Below are 23498 nucleotides of genomic sequence, written 5' to 3'. Positions count from 1 at the left end.
AGAAGATGTCTTCTATAAATAAAATGTAGCGAAAGTCTCTTCTAAAGAGGAGATTTAAGCTTGGAGAAAAAGTGAAGAGTAGGAAGAAAAAAAACATGTTGATAGAAAAAAAAGATTGGGTCCCCTAATCTGGTGATCAAGAGTATGTATTTATAGTGCAGTTTAGGTTATAAATATATAGGTATACCCTACAGAGATAGTGATACAAGCTATCACTATACCGTAGAGATCTAGGGCTGGCCAAAACGCACAGTCCGAATCTCGGTAGAATACTTTTTACCCTACTCAGAAGACATTATCTATTATGATAAATACAGTAGTGCAAGTGGCCATAAGGACGCGGTACCCAGCTAGTCGTTAATTGCGGCACCGCACTATCCCGGGTGTCAAAGTAGCCTCTACTTGCATCGAGAGATCCGGTGGTCACCACTTGTATTGGTATTAACTGTCGATCACTTCGTGTCAGACCAATTATCTTTGGTGTTCTCCTTTTACTGATGTTCTCTCCGGATGCTAGCTTCTTCCCCTGTCTCGAGAGGCGATGGCCTAAGAGGTTCGTGGCCTCCGGAAGCCTTAACTTCTATGGGGAGTCCGGAGCCTGAGAGTTCTAGAAAAGTTCTTGATGGCGTCCCCTTAGTATTATCTAGGGGCTGGAATATTTCCGCTAACAGTACCCTCTCATCTGTTGACCCTGAGGTGTGGAGAGGAGAGTAGATGTAGAAGGAATTAGCTTCAGCCTAGCCTCATAGTTAGGATATCCTAATATAACTTTTAGCTGTTGAAGAGCCTCTCGGTGATGACCGTAAATGATGGTGATGAAGCCAGATGGAGATGGCATAACATGGAGGCAACTGCGTGGTCCGGAGCCCAATGACAAGAGTCGAAGATATCGACTTGGTTTATCTGAAGCTCGGTGGGGATGATGTAGTCTGGAGCTCGGCGGGGGTCGCCTGAGATTGAGCTGATGTCAGAGCCAAGGGCCGTGGTAGTTTGCTGGGATCTATGTGCACTAGAGCCTATGCTAAGGTCGGAGGCGTAGTAGACGTTAGAGCCAAAGACCGTCAGGGTTCGAACGGAGGTAATGTGCTCCAGAGCCCATGTTGAGGTTAGAGGCGTCGGAGCCGAAGGCCGTCGAGGTTCGAACGGAGGCAACGCACTCGGGGTCCATGCTGAGGTTGGAGGCATAGATGCATCAGATCCGAAGGCCTTTTGAAGCCCTGCGGCGATCAGAACAAGCTCTTCAACTTCTCTGATGGCTAGACTTTTCGCCATTTAAACCGTTATAATGGAGAACGTATGTAGAGGCAAGATATTCTCCCTGTTTTCTGGCGCAAGTACTTAATGATGCGTGGTAACGTTAGTGTGTCTGACAGGGTAATGCGCCAGTTCTCTTGAGGTCTTGTGTCGGTTGCCCTTGCATGCACCGAGGAATTCAAATATTAAATGCGATAGGATGTGTATATGAAAAATTAAGGCGCTGCCATAGGGAGTTGCCGCGTGTGCGCAGATTTGACCGGGATGTGGTCACAGCCCCTCAAAATAGTAATTGGAAGGCCACATGACCGCACCCGTGGCAGTTCTGTTTCCTTCCCTAGGCGTACACAAATAATTGACCCGGCTATAAAAGTTGGGGTCTACTGAGTTGATCCTTCATTGTTGTGTAAGGGAGCGATTCTTCTTTGTTTTGATCATAACATCCTCCTCCTCATCATCATCGGAGATGTCAATGATTTCGACTAGCTTGATTGGGGCAGGGTCACCTCTTGTGCCGATGCCAGTTCTGCCTGCCGTGGTGCTTCTAGGGGTGAGCGGTCCCGCGGGCATTCTTGCAAGGTTGGAGCCAGCAACCATCATGCTTCTATCCTTGCAGACAGAGTCGACCTCTGCCTCTCCGTCTCGATCTCCAGCCCGACTGGTCGCTCCAGTTGAGATTATCAATATCTCTGACGATGAAGAGATGGCCGACCGGGATCTTTTGGAGAAGGAAATCGATGAGGAAGAGAAGGCGGAAGCAAAGAAGGAGACAGCCCAGGCGGAGAAGAAGAAGGACAAGGAGGAGGGAGAGAAGGCCGTGGAGGAGTCATCTTCATCCTCGTCCTCGTCCTCTGACAATGCAGGGGCTAGCTACTGCATCAGCTTCCGCAGTGGTAGGCCGCAGATGAAGCGCATATGCCACTTCACGCGCCATCGTTAGGGCTTCTAGTTTTCTTCCCCATCCTTTGCTAGTGCTTTTGGTCCTGAGCAGTCTAGATACTAGGAACTCAGGAAGGCATGTAAGCATTTTTTGGATGTGAAATTTATTAATATAACTAAGTCCGTATGTCCGCTTAGTGTTGTTTTTTTTCTTTTATCGAAGTGTATGGTGACCCTCCGGACATGTAGCCAGATATGTTTTGTGTGTGTGTGCACCTAAGCTCTAGTGCCTCACCTTCCCCAGCCCCCTTGCACGCAGTGGTTGTTAGCAACCGAAAAGTGCGATTGTAGGTATTTTTTAAGTATTTTAGGGGTGATTGGAGTGATAAAGTCTTACATAGGTTTAAACCTCAATGCAACCGAGGTAGGTGTCATCGACGTGCGGAGGGTTTGGACTCCGACGCCTTAAGTGGGGGATGTTGACCTCATCATTCCTGGTAGAGGAGGTGTAGCTGATAGTGGGGGCATGAGATGAGTTTTTGACAGAGATGAAGTAGTTTCGAAGCCTAGTGGTGGTGGATGGAGGCGAAGCCGATGATTAAGGTCGAGGGAGGTAGTTTGTGACCCCCTCAACCTTGGCCCCCAATAGGTTCTAGCATGATATGAACATTATTCTATTCAATGCTGGTACAGATTTTTCTCCAAATTTATTCTAGATTTCCAACTCAAAGCAATCTATTTGGAGCCTGGTGGCAGTTGGAGGTGGAGCCGATGGCTAGGCTGAGGGAGGCAATCCGTGACCCCCTCAGCCCTTAGCTGTAGAGAGGGAGGTAGGGCCATCCAGAGCCCAACAATGGTTGCTGGAGGTGAAACTGATGGCTAGGCCAAGGGAGGCAGTGCGCGACCCCCTCGGCCCTTAGCTGTGGTGAGGCTCCCGAGACAGGGCCATTCGAGGCCCAGCGGCGGTTGCCGGATGTGAAGCCAATGACTAGGCTGAGGGAGGCAATCCGCGAACCCCTCTGCCCTTAGTCATGGCGAGGCTTCGGAGGTAGGGTCATCCGGAGCCCAACGACGGTTGCCGAAGGTGAAACCGATGGCTAGACCGAGAGAGGCAATCCACAATCCTCTCGGCCCTTAGCCGTGTCGAGGCTCTGGAGGCAGAGCCATCAGGAGCCCACCACTAGTTGCCGGAGGTGAAGCCAATAGCTAGATCAAGGGAGGAAAGCTACGACCCCCTCGGCCCTTAGCCGTGGCGAGGCTCCAGAGGCAGGACCATCTAGAGCACAATGGCGGTTACCAGAGGTTAAACCAATGGCTAGACCAAGCGAGGCAATCCGCGACCCCCTTGGTCCTTAGCCATGGTGAGGATCTAGAGGCAGGGCCATCCGGAGCCCAGCGGCGGTTGCCGGAGGTGAAGCCGATGGCTAGGCTGAGAGAGACAATCATGACCCCCTCAGCCCTTAGCCATGGCGGGGCTCCGGAGGCAGGACCATCTAGAGCCCAATGACAGTTGCTAGAGGTGAAGCCGATGGCTAGGCCGAGGGAGGTAGTCCACGACCTCCTTAGGCCTTAGCCATGGCGAGACTCTGGAGGTAGGGCCATCCGAAGCCTAGCAGCGGTTGCCAGAGGTGAAGCCGATAGCTAGGCTGAGGGAGGCACTCCACGGCCCCCTCGGTCCTTAGCCGTGGCGAGGCTTCGGAGGCAGGGCTATCAAGAGTCCAGCAACGGTTGTCGGAGGTGAAGCCAATGGCTGAACCAAGGAAGGAAATCCATGACCCTCTCGGCACTTAGCCATGGCGAGGCTTCGAAGGCAGGTCCATCCAGAGCCTAGCAACGATTATTGGAGGTGAAGCCGATGGCTATGTCGAGTGAGGCAATCCACGACCCCCTTAGTCTTTAGCTGTGGCGAGGATTCAGAGGCAGGGCCATCCGGAGCCCAGCGGCAGTTGCCGGAGGTGAAGCCGATGGCTAGGCTAAGGCGACCTCTTTTGTACTCGTCTAGCGCTCTTGCGCTGCTATAGGGTTTTGTGCTTCGACAACATCGAGGCTTACGCCTATGACCAGTCAGAGGATTTTTAGTACCTCTATGACATTGGGGCTTACGCCTACGATCTGTCGGAGGGTTTCTAGTACCTCTACAACATCGGGGTTTACGCCTACAACATGTCAGAGGGTTTCCAATATCTCTATGACATCGAGGCTTATGCCTACGACCTGTCAGAGGGTTTTCAGTACCTTTACGATATCGAGGCTTTCACTTAGGACTTGCCGGATGGTTTCTTTGTACCTCTACAGTATCAGGGCTTACGCCTACGACCTATCAGAGGGTTTTTAGTGCCTCTACGACATCAGGACTTTCGCCTATAACCTGTCGAAGGGTTTCTTTGTACCTCTACGACATCAGGGTTTTCTCCTACGACCTATTGGAGGGTTTTCAGTACCTCTACGACATTGAGGCTTTCGTCTACGACCTGTCAAAGGGTTTCTAGTACCTCTACGACATCGGATTTGACGCCTACAACCTGTCGGAGGATTTCCAGTACCTCTACGACATCTGGGCTTATGTCTACGACCTGTTAGAGGGTTTTCAGTACCTCTACGGCATCAGAGCTTTCGCCTAGGACCTACCGGAGGGTTTTTTTTAACCTCTATAGCATTGAGGTTTTTGCCTATGACTTGCCAGAGGGTTTCTTTATACCTCTACAATATCGGGGCTTTCACTTACGACCTATCAGATAGTTTTCACTACCTATATGGCATCAGACCTTTTGCCTACGACCTGCTAGAGGTTTTTTTTACCTCTACGACATTGGGGTTTTCGCCTACGACCCGTCAGAGGGTTTTCAATACCTCTACGACATCGAGTCTTATGCATATGACCTGTCAGAGGGTTTCTAGTATCTCTACGACATCGGGTCTAACGCATACAACATGTCGTAGGGTTTCTAGTACCTCTACCACATTGGGACTTATGACTATGACCTGTTGGAGGGTTTTCAGTACCTCTACGGCATCGGAGCTTTTGCCTAGGACCTATCGATGGTTTATTTGTACCTCTATGACATCGAGCCTTTTCGCCTATGACCTGTCAGAGGGTTTCAAGGTTTTAAGATGTCCCTGCCACCGAGTATAATCCATCGGTGGGAGGTTTTTCAAGATGTCTCCACCAACGAGACTAGATCATTGGTGGGGAGGCTTTTAAGATATCTCTGCCACTGAGGCTAAGCCATCGGTTGGAAGATTTTTTAAGATGTCTTTGCCTCCGAGGTTAAGCCATCGGTGGGGAAGTTTTTAAGATATCTCCGCCACCGAGGCTAAGCCATATGTGGGGAGGTTTTTAATCTCTATGCATTATTTCAGCGAAGGTATAACTTAAGTTTTGACTATAGATATAACTTAGGTTTTGTTGTTTATTGTTGAACAGAGATATAACTTAAGTCTTACGGTATCCTTTTGCTACCTAGCAGCTATTTATCGTAGAGACTTTCAATCAGATAAGCTAGCTACTTTCAAAATATGCTGATTTTGTTGTATAAATACTAACTAGCTAGGTAAGATATTGCTAGGTGGCCATAAGAGGGCGTACCTTTGCCAAAATGAGGCCTCCACAGTAAGGTTGTAGGCAGGAAGAACTTCGCAACCTGAAGGTAGCGGAAGGGTTGGCTTCTCCAGCCTGGGTACCTGCCGAAGGGTTTAGACTGTGTGGGCATCCGGAGCACTCAGAGCCCTATTATTGGAGCCCTGCACCTCTTCGCCATGGCCAATCCCACCAGTATCGAACTAGATAGGGGAGGCACATCAGGGCCCCAACCGTTCCGGAGGCTCAGGTAGGGCCCCCTATGATGGAGGCTTGCTGGACTATGTTTATGGCTAGTGCCTTTTTGCGACTTAGTCCTCATCGTTAGGGTATTGCACCATTGGTGGTGGAGCTGTGGGCGACATAGCAGGCCGAGAGGGGCTCAGTATGGCCCTCTCGCCCACCTGGCGGCCCGTTGCAGGCTTGTGACCCTTGGGTCGCATGTCGTTGGCTTTTTTCCCTTGCTGGGTGTCCCGTCCGTCTCTTGAGGTAATCTTCCCAGAAAGTTATGAGGGTTCGACAATTGTCTATATTGTGGCCACATCTGGGTCCATATAGGATGCACCAGTACCCTTCCGGTGATTTCAGAGCTTGTGGTCGATGCCAATGATATCGGCGAGATCTATGCCCCATAGGGCTGGTGGTCTCCCCGGAGCCTGCTTCCACACGAGGAGGCCACTAGGGACGTCGGACGACCAAGCTCTCAGAGGACACTGGCTCGACAAAGGTGCCCTAGGCGTCATCATAGGAGGTGTCTAGGGGCTAGGCCCACGCATGAGTGCCCTTTGGGCTTAAGCACCCAGAACCATTGGAGGACAGCTTGTCTGGCTGCGGCCTCGGTCCTAACCCCCTAGTGTGCGACGGGGTCCTTGCTGCACCACTGTTGGAACGCCTCCGTGTCGGATTGGGCCTTCGTGCCAACCCAAGCTGTTGGGTCGGCGGTGGCCGGATGGTCATCGTTCTAGCTAGCTACGGATCTGGCAGGTGCACACGGTGTGCTCGGTCGCAGTTGCCATGCATTTGTTTGCATGGGTGTGGCAAATGGAAATTGCTACTTGGGCTAGCGCCTTGGTGATCTTTGGTTGTCCTATCTCCCCTTGTTCTTCTATGTTCAAGTACCCACGGACGACGCGCTATTGGTCGAACAGAAGATGTCTTCCACGAATAAAGTGTGGCGAGAGTCTCTTCTAGAGATGAGACTCAAGCTTGGAGAAGAAGTGGAGAGCAGGGAGAACCAAAATGTATTGATAGCCAAAAAAAAATTTGAACCAAAAACGTATTGATAGCGCAAAAAAAAAGGGGTCCACTAGTCTGGTGGCCAATGTTCTGTATTTATAGTGTTATTTAAGGTGTAAATATATATGTATACCTTGCAGAGATAGTGGTACAAGCTATCACTATACTGCAGGGACCTAGGGCTGGCTGAATCGCATAGCCCAAGTCTAGCTAGAATACTTTTACCCTGCTCAGAAGATATTATCTACTATAACAAATACAATAGTGCAAGTGACCCTAGAGATGCGGTACCCAGCCGGTCGTTAATTGCGACGTTGCATTGTCCCGGATATCAGAGTGGCCTCTACTTGCATCATGAGGTACGAGTGGCCACCATTCGCACCGATCAATTATCTTTGGTGTTCTCTTTTTGCTAATATTCTTTCCAGATACTAGCTTCTTCCCCTGTTTCGAGAGGCGATGGGCTGAGGGATTCGCGGCCTCCGAAAGCCTTTTGCTTGACAATGTCCTCTTAGTATTATCTGTGGGCTGTAATATTTCCCAAACAAGTGAGATGAAAGCTCATAAATACATCAGATAGTTTAAATGCATGTAGTTGTACTCAAGTTATACTTAATTGGCTATATAAAACATTTCTCTTTTATGATAACTCTACCGATTATTTTCATAAAAACCTCAGCATTCAGTGGCATGCAGTATATAGTTTGAACCTTGGCACACACCCCAATATGACATGTCAGCATACGTACACGCATATAGCATGCCAGGCGTGAAATTCTCTCATTCTCATACCCGCTAGAGTGTGATGCATTACCGAATAATAAGTAGTGCTGATCATACTCTACAAACAATGGATTCCGTGCATGTATTTACTCCCTTCAATTATAAAAGAGTGTTATTTTAGATTGTGGATAATCAATATGTTTAAACTTTGAACATTAATATCTCTTTGAATGTTTAGATTGAACTTTTGAAAATAGTATAGTTAGATTTATCTTGAATAATAGTTTTATTATTGTAGTTTCAAAGTAGTGCCTTGGTGACCGTGTCCATGTATAAAGTATTATTATTTTTTACTATAGTGAGTATTAGCTAAGTAAAAAGAAATACATTATTACAGCTAGTTGGGTCCCTACATGCAATATATGAGATCATGCAATTGTGATATTAAAGCAAAAGTGGTTGTAGGGTTTCTCTGTCACAAGGATGGTGGTATCAAATCTTAGGATTCAAAACACGAGGAAAACTGCCAATTTATATGTGCCTTTGTGTAATTATTGAACACCCACCCTACCCCGCCCCCTTGTGTCACCTTTGATTCCCCTCTCTCTTTCTCAAGTTGCGTAGCACTTTTCTTCTTTTGTAGCTGCTATAGCTGCTCCTTATCTGCCTTGGAGAGAATTAGCTAGGCGGCCCATCTCATAGATCGACACACACACACACACACCTCTATAGCTCTTGTAAGCTGTAAGCGATCACCTCTCACAGATGGTGGGGATGAGAGGCGCCTATGGTGGTGGTTACAATAATGGCAATGAGAGCCGGCCTCTTGGAGGTGTAGCGGCGGCGCCGACGACGGCGTCTAAGGAGATCGCTGCGATGGCGGTGCACAAGGTGGCGCCGCCGCCGCCGCAGAGCACGGCGAGCAAGCTGAAGGCGAGGGTGAAGGAGACGCTCTTCCCGGACGACCCGTTCCGGGGCTTCATGGGGCAGCCGCCGAGGGTGCAGTGGCTCATGGCAGTCAAGTACCTCTTCCCCATCTTCGACTGGGTGCCCGGCTACTCCTTCTCGCTCTTCAAGTCCGACCTCGTCGCCGGCATCACCATTGCCAGCCTCGCCATACCTCAGGCATGCATCCGTCAACCCCTTACTTTCTCCAAGCTGCACGCTTCCAATCAAAATTGATTTCTTTTCCGAATTGCTTCGTTTCACATGATACACAAAAGAAAATGCTAGCTAGTTTCTTTGAGATGTACACTTGTTGGTGATTTCCTTTTCTGTGTACACGTAGTAGGTCGATGAACTGTACTGCGCATACGTTTCTTTATTGCACCTTCTGGTTTGGAAGCTTTTTGGACGAATTTTAAACACCTTTGTGGCCAACCGTATTCTTACTGTATTCCTGCATGTACGCATGCATGGTTATTGGCTGCAGGGTATTAGCTACGCGAAGCTGGCAAGCTTGCCTCCCATAATTGGCCTATGTGCGTACCTACCTCTTGCGTCTCCCTTCTGATTGATCATCGGCTACCTTTTTGTTTCTGCAACTTCAACTCGTGATACGATTTACGATGTACTGTATATGCTTGCACAGATTCGAGCTTTGTGCCGCCGATGGTGTACACCGTCCTGGGGAGCTCGAGGGACCTGGCGGTGGGCCCGGTGTCCATCGCATCGCTGATCATGGGGTCCATGCTGCGGCAGGCCGTCAGCCCTGCCGACGAGCCGCTGCTGTTCCTGCAGCTCGCCTTCACCTCCACCTTCTTCGCCGGCCTCGTCCAGGCCTCCCTCGGCATCCTGAGGTATAAACGGACAACTCATGCGCAGGTCTGCATGCAGCATGCATGCATGCATGCACCTGACCACGCATTATTGACTACGGTCTGACTTCTGCATGATGCATATATGGCGCAGGTTGGGTTTCATCATCGATTTCCTGTCGAAGGCGACGCTGGTTGGGTTCATGGCCGGCGCGGCGATCATCGTGTCGCTGCAGCAGCTGAAGGCGCTGCTGGGCATCGTCCACTTCACCACCGAGATGGGTATCGTCCCCGTCATGGCCTCCGTGATCCACCACACCAAGGAGGTGAGTAAGCGTAGCCTCGTACGTACGCCCGCGCGCGCGCGTAGTACACACGTGCATGCAGCGGCGCCCCTTCCGAGCCATACGCGCGTGCACACACGCACGGCGTCGCGGCTGGTGCTAGCTAGCATTTACTCTACTAATTAGCTTGTGTGTTTACGTGCGTTCGTACGTGTGTGCAGTGGTCGTGGCAGACGATCCTGATGGGCGTGTGCTTCCTGGTGCTTCTGCTGTCGGCGAGACATGTGGTACGTACGTACATGCACACACGCATACGCATACTCATACGCATACGCTTACTTCTTCAATTCCCTCTTGTCGCGTACCGTTTGACTGTGTCGTTTACTGGTATGTGTAGCGTACGTACGTGGCGCTGCTGAGTACCGCGATTGAATACTACGGGTACTAGTCTAGCAGTAGCATCTTCACGTTTTGCTTTTCTGCTCTTCTACTTTGTCTGTAGCACGTACCACTTACGCGCATGTACTCTCTCACTCGGCAACGTAGTACGGCAAGTTGTAGCTAGCAGTGTGCGTCATGAGCTTGTCGATTGTTAGCTTGAGCCGGTAGCTCTTCATCACCCCCATATACATCGGAAGATTCTGGGAACAACGAGTACGAGCCAGAGGGGAGATAATCATGCATTTTGGTACGGTGAAGTAGTCATGGATGAAGCGATCGGTGTACATTGACCCGACTCCAACCATCCATGCATGGAAGGATCTGTGCGTGTCATTGTTCCATTTGGTCCACGGAATCTGGCTAATGGTCCTGGGCAGTGTTAGCTATCTCCGGCGACATACGTATTTGTGTGATAGAATTGAAACTGATGGTCAAAACTTTATCACCAAAAAAAGGATGAGCGAAGAGTTTCATTTGGACCACTAGAGACCCGTTTGGACCACGGGGAGTTGTGGATCCAAAGTTTGCTACGTATTGAACATTGGAAACCACTAGTATTCTGATCTCAGCAAGCCATGGTACCCAATGTCCAATACGTAGTGTACTGTGGATATGTGAAGAATAGACGTAGACGGCACTTGGAATTTACCACGTCAGCTCTGCATGAGGACAACTATGGTGTTGTAGTTTTCCAAAAAAAATGTCGTTGTAGATATTTCAAGAACCTTATGACGTCCTTAAACCAAATTGTTTTTTGAAACCGATTGATGCTTAATCAACTGAACTTGCTTACTTTGCTGACATAATGGAGCCCACGGACAGCTGAATCTAGTATTAGGTTCTGTCACGAGTGAGGCGCCCCAATGCGAAACAATGCAACTACTGCTCCCTTGCTACTTGCTATGGGGGTAGTGTTGTGCCCGAGCCTCTCAAGGCCACATTGATTTTGATTCCTATTTAATACGATTATAATGACTCCTGCAAGGACCCCTGCATCCTACAGAAGTACAGAACCTGATCTATGTTCTGTAATTTTTGCCTGGCTATGATGTTGAACTGAATATTTGCAGAACATTGTTCATATTCCGAATGAAATTTTGCTGCAAATACTGTCTGGGCTAGATTTAATAGCTAATGCGGGCTACAAGTTTGCTCACTGCATAAGTGATATAACTGTCTTTTGTAGCGTTGTTCTGAAGTTAGAGATGGTGATAATGTCAGAGAAAAGTTCATTTCACCTTTTGGCATTCTTGATTCTAGTACTTATTCAATAGCACACATTCTTTACCATCTGTGTAATGTGTATGCAGAGCATGAGATGGCCAAAGCTTTTCTGGGTTTCAGCGTGTGCGCCCTTGGCATCTGTCATCATCTCCACCCTGATTGTTTTCCTCTTCAAAGCTCAGAATCATGGCATTAGCATTGTAAGGACCAAAAATGAAAAAACGATTTTAGATTTGTTAGCTACTTGTATTTGCAAAAGGGAGACAATCAGGGCATTTCTGAATCTTTTCATCACAGATTGGGCAGCTCAAGTGTGGCCTGAATAGCCCCTCATGGGACAAACTACTCTTTGACACCACATATTTAGGCCTCACCATGAAGACTGGCCTTGTCACCGGAATCATCTCCCTTACAGTATGATTTGTCATCAATTTTGTCATTGAAATTTTACATTGTGCTTGACATTTCTAAGGCAAATATATTCCATGATGCTATTTCACTAGAATTAAGTAGTTGCACTGTTTCTTCCAAGTATCACTGGCTCACTGCTAATGGGATGTGGATTTAATTTCGCTATGTCAGGAAGGAATAGCAGTTGGTAGAACATTTGCCTCGCTGAAGGACTACCAAGTAGATGGAAACAAAGAAATGATGGCCATAGGGTTGATGAACGTTGTGGGTTCATGCACATCATGCTATGTAACAACAGGTACAGTTGCCCCTACTGTTTCCAAAAAAAAATAAAAGGTGCAGTTTTTTTACCTAAACGATGCCCAATCTTCGTTCATATTCCTCGTAAAGCTCTACAATCAACACCAGGACAAAAAGAGTGATCACAAGCTTTCCCTTATTTTCATTAGGAGCATTCTCTCGGTCTGCTGTGAACCACAATGCCGGCTGCAAGACTGCCATGTCCAATGTGATCATGGCACTAACTGTGATGGTCACGCTGCTGTTCCTCATGCCATTGTTCGTGTACACACCGAATGTTGTCCTTGGAGCAATCATAATTTCCGCGGTTATCGGTTTAATCGATTTGCCTGCTGTATACCACATCTGGAAGATGGACAAGATGGATTTTCTTGTGTGCGTTTGTGCATTTGCCGGCGTCATCTTCATCTCAGTCGAAGAAGGCCTTGCAATAGCGGTAACCAACACTAAATATTCTTGGCATTTGGCAGTACTAGCTGTTATTCAATGTTGCTGTTTTAATTGCTTGGTAGTTACTTTTTATTTCTTTCAAATTTGCAGGTTGGTATATCTGTATTTAGGGTACTGTTGCAAATCACAAGGCCAAAGATGATGATTCAAGGAAACATTATGGGAACTGACATTTACCGAAACCTCCATCAGTACAAGGAGGCTCAAAGAGTTCCTGGGTTCTTAATCCTTGCAATTGAAGCACCAATAAACTTTGCCAACAGCAACTATCTTAATGAAAGGTAAAATCGACTTCCATGGCCCCCCTCATCCTCTAAGATTTCCCATTAGAATCCTTTATGGTTTCTAGCATATCATTTGCATAACAACATGAGGAACAAGTTGGCAAATATCTGTGCAATTTTCCCATTTGCAGGATTAAAAGATGGATAGAGGAAGAAAATTCTGCACAGAATAAACACAGTGAACTTCGTTTCATAATCTTGGATCTGTCAGGTTTGTGACTTCGATGAAAAATATCATTTACTTCACTGCATAGCATGTTTACTGAAACTCTTTTTGAAACATCATAAATTTATCCTTGAAAAAACCCCATAAATTATACATCAACTGCAAGTGGTTCTGTATTAGCATGCCATAGTGCGAAAATTAGTTGATGGATAAAAGTAAGTTTCGAAAGTTTGATTTCCCGCCTGAGACGATGAATATGAGGTTCGCAATGAATTGGAAGTACCATGCTCAAATTAGTTGCCTCTGCGTTGTATTTTTTTTTAGTAATTTCGGTAGCATTATTACTAACATATGAGAGATAAGTATTCCTCCTCAGCTGTTCCTGCAATCGACACAAGTGGCATAGCGTTCCTCATTGACATAAAGAAACCAATGGAGAAACTTGGACTGGAGGTACACTCATCATCTATGAGTTTTTTTTCACAATATAAGCACATTTGTGTGGCAGAGTAACTCTTTATTTCTTGCAGCTTGTACTTGTGAATCCAACCGGAGAGGTCATGGAGAAAATACAGCGAGCGAACGAGGCTCACAACCATTTCAGGTCGGATTGCCTGTATTTGACCACTGGGGAAGCAGTCGCTTCACTTTCTGCGCTTGCCAAGATGACAATGCCCTAGAGTGGATTGCCAAATTGTCATTGTGTTCATCCAATTGCACTGCCAAAATTTTCAGTGCAAGATTTTCCATCACAGAAAGTGCCTACAACAAAAGATTATGTCATAACTATGTAGCTTATCTTCACAATTCTTCAGATCCATGTGGTGCAAATTTAGCATTTGAATGTGAAGTATATGGGAACATGTACATTCATGGGTGACCGTAGTTATTTGTCTATCTGAGAAAATATAACAGCACAATAGTAGTTCTTAGTTCTCACAGAACTTTTCCATTGCAATGTTAAATACTATATGTTTAACTTTTAACAGTAGAGATTATAACTGAATTCATTTATTTACTACTAATATTTTATTCTACATCAACCATTAGTACTGCGGAGGTGCACAAGGCTGTACCTCATACTTCCTGAATCCTAATTGACACCCGGTTTGCAATATTGCACTCAAAAGTCAAAACTGCTAAATAACTTACACAATGCACACAAGCAGAATCATCTTGGAATTTCAGATGATTGAATGAACTCTTTCTCCAAGCTGTATATTCTAGTTCCTTCACCACCTTTGCTTCCCGTGTACGACTGATCATTTGGGGCATTTTGACTTGCTCTAGTAATCCGAGAATTGGCCTTTGAGCCTTGCACAGCTTCAAGTGTTGTCTCTACTTGCCTCATTGTAGGCCTTTCTTCACCTTTTAATCTCAAGCATGTTTCTGCAAGCCTTGCAACCACCTTAGCATCTTCAGCTCCTCCCTCTTCAATAATTTGTTGATCTAAAATATCTGACAAGCGACTGTCTCTTATCAGGGACACGAAGCGTGATGCTAAGCTTGTGACTTCTGATGAGTGAGATGAGAAAACCGGTGTAACCCTTGCCAGTAGTTCTGCTAAGATAACACCAAAGCTGTAAACATCGCTCTTTTCTGTGAGTCGACTAGTGTAGTAGTATTCAGGATCTAGATAACCATGAGTTCCTTGGATAGCTGTAAGTATTCCTGTCTCATCTATTGAAATTGATCTTGAAGCTCCAAAATCTGATACTTTTGCTGTTAAAGTATCAGTAAGTAATATATTTGCAGATTTGATATCTCTATGGAACACTGATATGGAAGCTGCACAGTGTAGATATGCTATTGCCCTTGCAGTTTCCAGTGCAATCCTCAGTCTATCTTTCCAAGGCAAAGGGTTTTCACTTTGTCCATGAAGATGATATGATAGGGTTCCATTTGATATAAACTCGTAAACTAGTAAAGGAACTTCTGTCTCGAGGCAACAACCGAAGAGCTTCACCACATTTCTGTGGTTAGTTTGTGAAAGTATGACAACCTCATTTATGAACTGATCGATTTCCCTCTGAACTACAATTTTAGATTTCTTGATGGCCACAATGCGTTGATCAGCTAAGATGCCTTTGTAGACTGTGCCATGGCCTCCGCCACCAAGGATGCGATTCTGGTCAAATTTGTTGGTTGCTTGCTCTAGTTCTTCTAAGCTGAAAATCTTCACCCTTTCTGCTACATCTTTGTTTGAAGAGATTAACTGTTGGAGAAGCAATCCATGGTTTATCTTGAAAAACTTTTGTCTCAGCTTCCTTACCCTTCGTCGCTTGAGTTTATTGGCAATTTTGGCAATACCCAGAAGTGAAAACAGTAGGCCAAAACCAGCACTCATTGCTATTATTGTAATTAAGCCTACAGTAAACTCAAGAAGTTACGGTATAATCTCTGCCATATAAAATACGAGTTAATTCTCGCGTCACATCTTCCCTCTACTCTGCTTCTATCTAATAAAAACCTCAAAAATTTAAATAATTTACCCACTTTTACCAACCACCCTCGTCTTACAGCCTTCCCATCTTATTACCGACTACAGATATGAAGTTTGTTTTACCAATAAAAATAAATAAAGAAATTAGTGAATAATCTCCTCCTCCTTTTTTTCGGATCTCATATGAAATTAAACTACGGTATTCTCCCAACATATTCTTTGACGGCGCTCCCATCGGACGTTCATATCTCTATACTTTGAGTTTATACTTGATGTTACTGCGTCTAATATTTATGTTTTTTTAAAACACATGGACACTTAACTAGTACAATATAGCACAACACATGTGGCATCCACCTCAACTTTCCTCTTAGTTGGTAATTTGGCATAATTCCCTCATTCTTTAATACAATGGCATGCTCCTATGTGTTTGAGGGGGGAAATTCAAATTACTTCATTGCACCATAAGAGAGGTTTTCTTGGAGTATGTGTTAGAGCGGTTGTCTTGGATTTACTTTGTTTAGCGACACAAGGTTTAATGTTGAAGTATGTTGAATTCTTGTACAAGATTTTTTTTTCTTTTCCTTTTGCCCTTAATTTGATCTAGATGCTCTATGAAATCATACCTTGCAATAGCTTCAGGGACAACTGATTTTGAAACTGAAAAATGTACATGACAGATTATAACAATTTAAGCAAGTCGTATTTTGTACCTGGCAGGCTACTTTTCTTTGATGAGCATCGGTATGTCCCTGGCAAATTGATGCAGGTTCCATGACATGGGTAAAGATCTGGCTGTTGGCACTCATCGATATCTGAAAACGAAAAAAAAAAACAGGGATCAAAGAAGAGGATTTCAGACAACCAACATCACTGATACTGTCGATGATTAATAAAGTCGAATATATAAATATTTATTTAAAGTAGTGATATGTGTTCATCAATTGTGGGTATCGAAGAGTAAAATCTAAGATTTTATACAGGTTCGTGTTTCTCTTAGGATAACAACCTTTATTAATCTTGTTAGAATATATTGGCTTAGGCCATTATATTTGAATAATTTCTAATAAATATCAAATACTCAACATGTAAAAGAAGGTTATAGTTCTTCATTTCCACATTACCAAGGAAGGTGTAGGGAGATCAACTTAAAAAGAGTTCTTTCATTCGCCCCTTAGCTTATGAAGACTAGAAGAATAAGCGTGCGCTCGCTCGTCTCGTCGGGCCGGGTAGACAGTGGCCGGGGTGTAGCGAACATGTCCCTCTTAGGGCATGCATATAATTTTAGTAATTAATCACAACATTGTCAGTAGGACTAACATGTTTGTCGAGTATATACCTTAGTTAGTCTCATGGATAAAATACATGAAGAAGCCACTGAAGCCAAGACTAAGTTTGGATTGAATTGAACAAGTTCTAGGAAAATTGCATACACCGGATGGTCCGGTACTCAAGACTTTGTACACACTGGAGTATTCCTCCCGTGTATGTTATACTCACCGTATGGTCCGATACTCAGAAGCCTATACACACTGGAGTATTTTCGTCCAGAAGGGGAAAATAAAGACCTCACTGGATGGTCCGGTGCTTAAGGGTTGTACACACCGGAGCTTTGTTCCAAAGAAGATTGTAACTGTTGAAGACGAAAGATAAATGCACTAGATAGTCCGGTGATGGAGTAATATGCACACTGAAGTATTTAACAGAATAAATGCATTTCTAGAGAACGGAGTTGACTACACCGGACGGTCCAGTTATAAAGGAATGGCAACACTAGAGTATTTTTCCAGAAGTGAAGAGATTGGCTCGGTCAGGCTCAAGTCTACACACCGGATAGTCCGGTGATTGAAATGGAGAACACACCAGAACATCCGGTGTTCAGAAGAAGTTTGAGTGGAGTTCCAACGGCCAGTATACACTGATGTACACACTGGATGGTCCGGTGTTTGTACAACTGTTGGCATCGAACTATCCGATGTTCACAGAAAAGTTGAGCCGTTGGAGCAACGACTAGTCTGCGAAGTTGAGGCTATAAATACTCCTTCAAGAGAATTAGCACAAGATTAAGGGGGTGATTAGTGCTATTAGACCTAGACAAAGTTGTTGTTACGTGCTGCAACCTAGAGAGTGGATCAAGGAGTGATCCTACCATTGTACCAAGTGGTACACCGGTACCTTAGAGTCTTGGTGACTCGTCGGCATCGTGAGCCTTGATGGCTCATGCTTTTTGACCCTCTAACTTGGTGTGGACTGGTGGTAGGACGCTTGTATAGGGACGCAGAGATCCTTGTCTTGGTGGCTCAAGCTATGATGTAAAAATGGTAGCAAGTGACCGAAAGAGAGACTTGTGGTGAGGTCTTGCCTTGGTGGCTTGGTGACTTAAACTACTTGAGGCCTAGGTGTCTCAAGGGCCGTGATCGGAAGAGGCTTGACGATCGGGAGCATATCCTTGGTGGAGCTCCAACGTGGACTAGGGGTAACATTCATGTTATGGATACCACGAGATAAAAATCTCTTATATCGAGTTTGCTCTCTCTACCTTATTTACTTTTTTGCATTTACACACTTGCAATTTAACTTCATAGAGTAGGTTGCAAACCTTTTGAACGGTAGAATAGACACACTAGATAAATTTAGAGCATATTTAGATAGAAATTGAGATAGGTTTATGTCGGAGGGTTAGCTCCTATCACAGGGATCCTGAGGGACCCCTTTTTAGAGATTCGGCCGGGGGGATGATTCTAAATATGTTTGCTGGAGAAATAAATGGATGTAAATACGATGGCAGGTGGGGTGGAATGATCCAATGCAGAAAAGAGTAAATGCACTGGGGGATTTTTAGATAGGTTCGGACCGCACTGCGCGTAACACCCCACTCCTGTGTGGATGCTATAAATGCCCTGAGAATGTCTCTCAGGAATGTGCTAGTTACAAGAATGTCTGTCTATCCTAAAGCCTTGGGCTCCTTGTTCTTCGGTTTCTGTTGGACTCTGTGTGCGCCTGTCTGAGAGTTCGAGCGTTGCCTTCCAATTAACTTCCTTTGTCCGTGCCTGCCGGCTCCTTAAATACTCACCGACGGTAGCGTGCCCCGAAAGGGAGGGCACGAGTTTCAAGGTGCTATAAATGGAAAGGGCGTCATCATAGCCTTTGCGCGAAGTGACGGGGGTTGAAAATGCGCCCCGCGCCCGGTCTTCAGTCGTCATGATGGCGTTGGCAAGGGGCACCGTGGAGAGGGCCCACCGGGCAGCCGCAGAGCGGCCCGGCGTGCCCGCCCGGTCTTGTTCGCCTGCCACAGCAGCGCGGCAGACGGAACGTCTCGGGCCTCGCGATGCTATCCCGAGGCGCGCCGGATAGCGTGGGATGGGACCCGTGCATTAAATGTCCCTACGCACTTCTGCCAGAAGATGGCATGAACTAACACCGAGCATGGCGGGAGCAGTTGGAGGTGACAGGCCACGCGTGCTCTTAAATGCGACATCGGGCCTTTCACTGGCTGACACCTCATCGCTGGACCCCTGTGGGGGCCACTGACGGAGGGGCTTCCTGGGTCGTCGGGGAACCGAGTGCTCGGGTGTCACTGTTCACCTCCCTGGGCACCCTCTCCCGAAAACGCCCTTTCTTGGTCCTCAGGAAACAGAGTGCTCGGGGGCCACTGTTCATGGCCCGAGCACTCTCTCCCGAACTTGACTGTACAGATCCTCGGGGAACCAAGTGCTCGGGGGCCGCTGCTCGCAGCCCCGAGCACTCTCTCCCGGAACTACCTTCCTTGAGTCCTCGGGGTACTCGGGTGCCCGGGGGGCTACTGCTCGCAGCCCCGGGCACACCCCTCCCGGTACTCGGTTCTCCTGGTCGTCGGGGGACTTGGGTCCTCGGGGGTCACTGTTCACCTCCCCGAGCACTTTCTTCCCGGTCACTTAGTCTTCGCAGATCATCGGGGAACCTGGGTGCTCGGGGACTACTAACTGTGGCCCCGAGCGCCCTCTCCCGGGACTTAGTCTTTTTTACCTCGCGGAGATGACCCCGCGGGAGGGTGCCACGTGGCGGATTGCTGGCCCGGCCTCAGGATTCGGGGACCCCTGGTTCCTGATTCATCGACAGTTTATCTTATGAAGTTTTTGGAGTCGAATAGCTTTAAGTGTCCTAATTCACCCCCCCCTCTTAGGACGTCACCCCGATCCCTACAAGTGGTATCACAGTTTTGTGCTCTTGATATGGTTTAACCACCTACAATTGTAACGTCTGGGGTTGGGATGGATACCTATAGTGCTACACATTTTGATGACACTCAATTTCCCCGTTGGAAATTTTTGATGACTTATTTTCTTCAAGCTAAAGGCTTAGATGTTTGGAGAGTCACCGAGGAGGGGACGAAACCATGTCTCACAAACAAGGAAAGTCAATGCGATACTATGGTGAAGAGTATCATTTTACCATCTCTATGTATCGATGCTTTTAATCGCGTTTATTCTCGCACCAATGCACATGATATTTAGACTAGTCTAATTGAAATACATGAAGACACAAAGGATATGTGCAATTAGAAATATGATGTGCTAGTCACTAAGCTCAATGACATCAAACAACTTTCCTATGAAAGTGCTAATGACATATACTCACGTTTGGATATTCTTATCAATGAGATTAATGGGCTAGATTTGACACAAATTGAAGATGATCAAGTGGTGAGAAGAATACTTCGAGCTCTTCTTCCAAAGTACAAGTTGATAGTCGCCATCATCTACGACAATAATGACATTATGAAGATGACTCCAAGCTAAGTACTCGGCAAGATCACCACCCATGTAATGACCATAAACATGCGAGTTGAATCTTCTTCCTCATCCGATATCAAGAATCTTTCCCTCACAAGTAAGCAAGCATCATAACCAGAAATAAAAGCAAAGATGATGAGGTAAGAGCAAGAGTCAAGCTCAAGCGAAGATAATAGTGATTAAGATGAAGAGAGTGATGAAGAAAGCACATCAAATTATAAAGAGATGAATCCCAAGATCGCCAAGCTCATCTCACAAGTGGACAAGAACCTCAAGAAAACCAACACCAAGATTGAGCATCTAATCTCCATGAATAACTTGATCAACACAATTGATCATATCAAGAAGAAGAAGAAGAAACCCAAGAACAAGAGGGAGACAAAGAGAAGAGCTAAAGCATTTGCAAGTATAGGAAGATGGGTAAGTGTGAAGATAAAAATTCAAGCTCAAGTGATAAAAGTTTCAACACCCACTCATCCAAAAGAAGCTCTTCCTCAATATTGTCATCACGAAAGTCATCATCACATAAGTCGTCACACAAGTGCCTTATGGTCAAATATATGGAAAACGGTGTAAGTAATGATGAATCTGATGGTGATTCACCCTCTCAAGTAGAACTCCTTGATTTGATCAATGAAGAACAAATGGTTTTAAAGAAATAAGCAAAAGAACTCAAGAAATTCAATGCCCTTAATGATATTCATGCTACATTTGTTTCCAATTATAAACAATTGTTAAGCAAATTCGAATTGCTAAACAAGGAGCATTGAGAGCTTAAGTCAAAATTTGAGGACATTGAATCTCAAACTAAGGTCCATTTGAAGCAATCTACCTCTCTCTATGATTTCAATCATAAGGTAGATGATTCCACTTCTTGTACTGATTTAATTGATTTATTTAGTTTATCCCTTTGCAATAAGACATGCATTGAGAATATTATTGTAGAACCATCTAATGAACTCATTGCATAAGAGAATGATTAGCTCAAGCAATAAGTGGAGAAACTCAAGAAGGACTTGGCAAGATTAAAGGGCAAGAACCATGTCCAACCTCCTCAAGATAACCATGCTATCATGGTGAAGAAGCTCACGGAGAGGTCAACTGTGACATGCTTCAAGTGACATCAAGAAGGCCACAAGTCCTTTCAATACAAGCAAGCCAAGAAGGAGGTCAAGGAGAAGAAGAAGAAGATGATGAACTCATTCAACAAGACATTTAACCTCTACACCAAGCCCAACTACAAGATCAAGACCAAGAGCAACCACTACCAGCTTAAGAAAAATGATAATGGTAAGGTGGTTGCACACATGATTGGAAGAAAGGATCGGTGGTGGAACCAACCCATTTGGGTGCCTGAGGAAGTCATCACCAACATAAAAGAGCTTCAATCGGTTTAGTTTCTAAAGAAGACTTGAAGTCCACGGGTCTTCGGAGGATTTGAAGACTTAGTGTACAAGATGAAGTGAAGATTCAAGCAAAGAAGCAAGTATATAAGATTGTGTGCATTCATGAAGATCATGATCATCATATACCTAAGTTCCCCATCCAAAGGTAAAAGAGGTAAATGTATTAGATGCAAAATCCTTTCATAGGTAACCTACATGATTTATTAGTGGTATATTCTTTTCATGGCATGTTTTTACAACCAATATATTTTATGTGCAATAAGTCAAATTTTTAGGATAAATTCTCATTGTTATCAATGACAAGTGCATGCCTCTCACAAGTTTTTTACACTTGTATGCACACATTTAGGAGGAGCATGTCTTATAGGATGTGATTTTGATATTAACATGTGTTGCAAGTTTTATCTTTTGTAGTCTCATGGGGTAATCTACAAGTCTCTGGATTTATACAATGCTTATTTGTCAATTCATTTGTACATTTAAGTTACCTCTATGCATAATATGGCTTAAACTTTCTATATTTACATATTGTGTAGTTGTGCATATGTTTAACTCTCATATGTATGCACACATATAGGAGGAGTTTAGATTATATTATTATGTGTTTTATGAATTGTGATCCATATGCTTTCATTCAAATTGGTATCAACTTAACCCTTTTATATCTCAAGTGGTATCATTTTATTGGATCATGATTTATGAAGATCTCTCCCATATGTTTTAACTCTCTTCCTTGAGTTTAACTTGTGTTTGTAGCCCTTTTTGAGATTGTTGACAAAGGAGAGAAGTTTGACGACCAAAATAAGAAGCAAGATGAGCAAAATGCAAGATGACATGCCTAGTGGAGAACAAGCAAGAAAGTAAGATGTCTAGAGATGCTAAGTTTGACTCATCTAAAATTGGTATCAGGAGCATGCAAAGAAATCTCATGCATAGGTCGATCAAGATATATAGTGACAATAGAGAAAGGGGGAGCTAAAACAGAAGGGGGACAAAGTGGTAAGAACATGCATTCAAGCATAGTTGTAAGGCATTGTGCAAATATTGCTATTCATTATTTGTACCATTTTCATTTGGTATTTTATTTATCACTTGCTTTGGTTGTATTGTTATCAAGCACCAAAAATAGGGAGATTGTAGCGAACATGGCCTTCTTAGGGTATGTATATGATTTTGGTGATTAATGACAATATAATCAATGAGACTAACATGTTTGTCAAGTATATTCCTTAGTTAGTCTCATGAATGAAATATATGAAGAAGCCACCAAAACCGGGACTAAGTTGGGATTGAGTTGGATAAGTCCTAGGAAAATTGTATACACCGGATGGTCCGGTGCTCAAGACTTTGTACACACTAGAGTATTCCTCCCGGGTGTGTTACACTCACTGGATGGTCCAGTGCTCATAAGCCTATACACACCAGAATGTTTTCGCTCAGAAGAGGAAAATGAAGACCTCACCGGATGATCCGGTGCTCAAGGTTTGTACACATCGGAGCTTTGTTCCAGAGAAGGTTGGAGCTATTGAAGACGGGAGATAAATGCAACAGATAGTCTGGTGATGAAGTAATATGCACGCCAGAGCATTTAATAGAAGAAATGCATTAATGGAGAATGGAGTTGACTGCATTGGATAGTCCAGTAATAAAGGAATGACAACACCGGAGTATTTTTCCAGAAGTGAAGAGATTGGCTCGATCAGGCTCAACTCTACACATCGGATAGTCTAGTGATTGAAATGGAAAACACATCAGGACATCAGATGTTCGAAATAAGTTTGAGTGAAGTTCCAACAGTCAGTGTCCACTGATGTACACACCGGATGGTCCGATTTTTTGCTAGGTGCTACAATCTAGAGAGTAGATCAAGAAGTGATCCTACCATTGTACC

General features: G+C 45.1%; 2 protein-coding genes across 2 annotated transcripts in view; one reads left to right on the top strand and one right to left on the bottom strand.

Moving 5' to 3' along the window:
- The first annotated feature begins 8245 nt into the window (after window positions 1-8245).
- LOC133925127 (probable sulfate transporter 3.3) lies at window positions 8246-13918 on the top strand. The gene is made up of 13 exons (XM_062370975.1): window positions 8246-8794; window positions 9102-9150; window positions 9261-9468; window positions 9581-9752; window positions 9932-9997; window positions 11462-11575; window positions 11673-11789; window positions 11958-12084; window positions 12236-12522; window positions 12627-12817; window positions 12952-13031; window positions 13363-13439; window positions 13517-13918. The coding sequence occupies exons 1-13, from the start codon at window positions 8435-8437 to the stop codon at window positions 13664-13666; spliced, it is 1998 nt and encodes a 665-aa protein (XP_062226959.1). The 5' UTR covers window positions 8246-8434; the 3' UTR covers window positions 13667-13918.
- Window positions 13615-23498, bottom strand: part of LOC133925126 (putative wall-associated receptor kinase-like 16) — a 32100-nt gene continuing 22216 nt past the window's right edge. Inside the window, exons 2-4 of the mRNA XM_062370974.1 lie at window positions 16143-16244; window positions 14139-15353; window positions 13615-13748 (exon numbers count right to left, since the gene is read on the bottom strand). Coding sequence (XP_062226958.1) covers window positions 14158-15353; window positions 16143-16244 — 1298 coding nt within the window. The 3' untranslated portion in view covers window positions 13615-13748; window positions 14139-14157. The remainder of the gene's footprint in view (window positions 13749-14138; window positions 15354-16142; window positions 16245-23498) is intronic.

The sequence above is a fragment of the Phragmites australis genome, chromosome 7 (assembly GCF_958298935.1).
Source record: "Phragmites australis chromosome 7, lpPhrAust1.1, whole genome shotgun sequence".
NCBI lineage: Eukaryota > Viridiplantae > Streptophyta > Magnoliopsida > Poales > Poaceae > Phragmites > Phragmites australis.
This window is presented reverse-complemented; position numbering and strand designations above follow the sequence as displayed.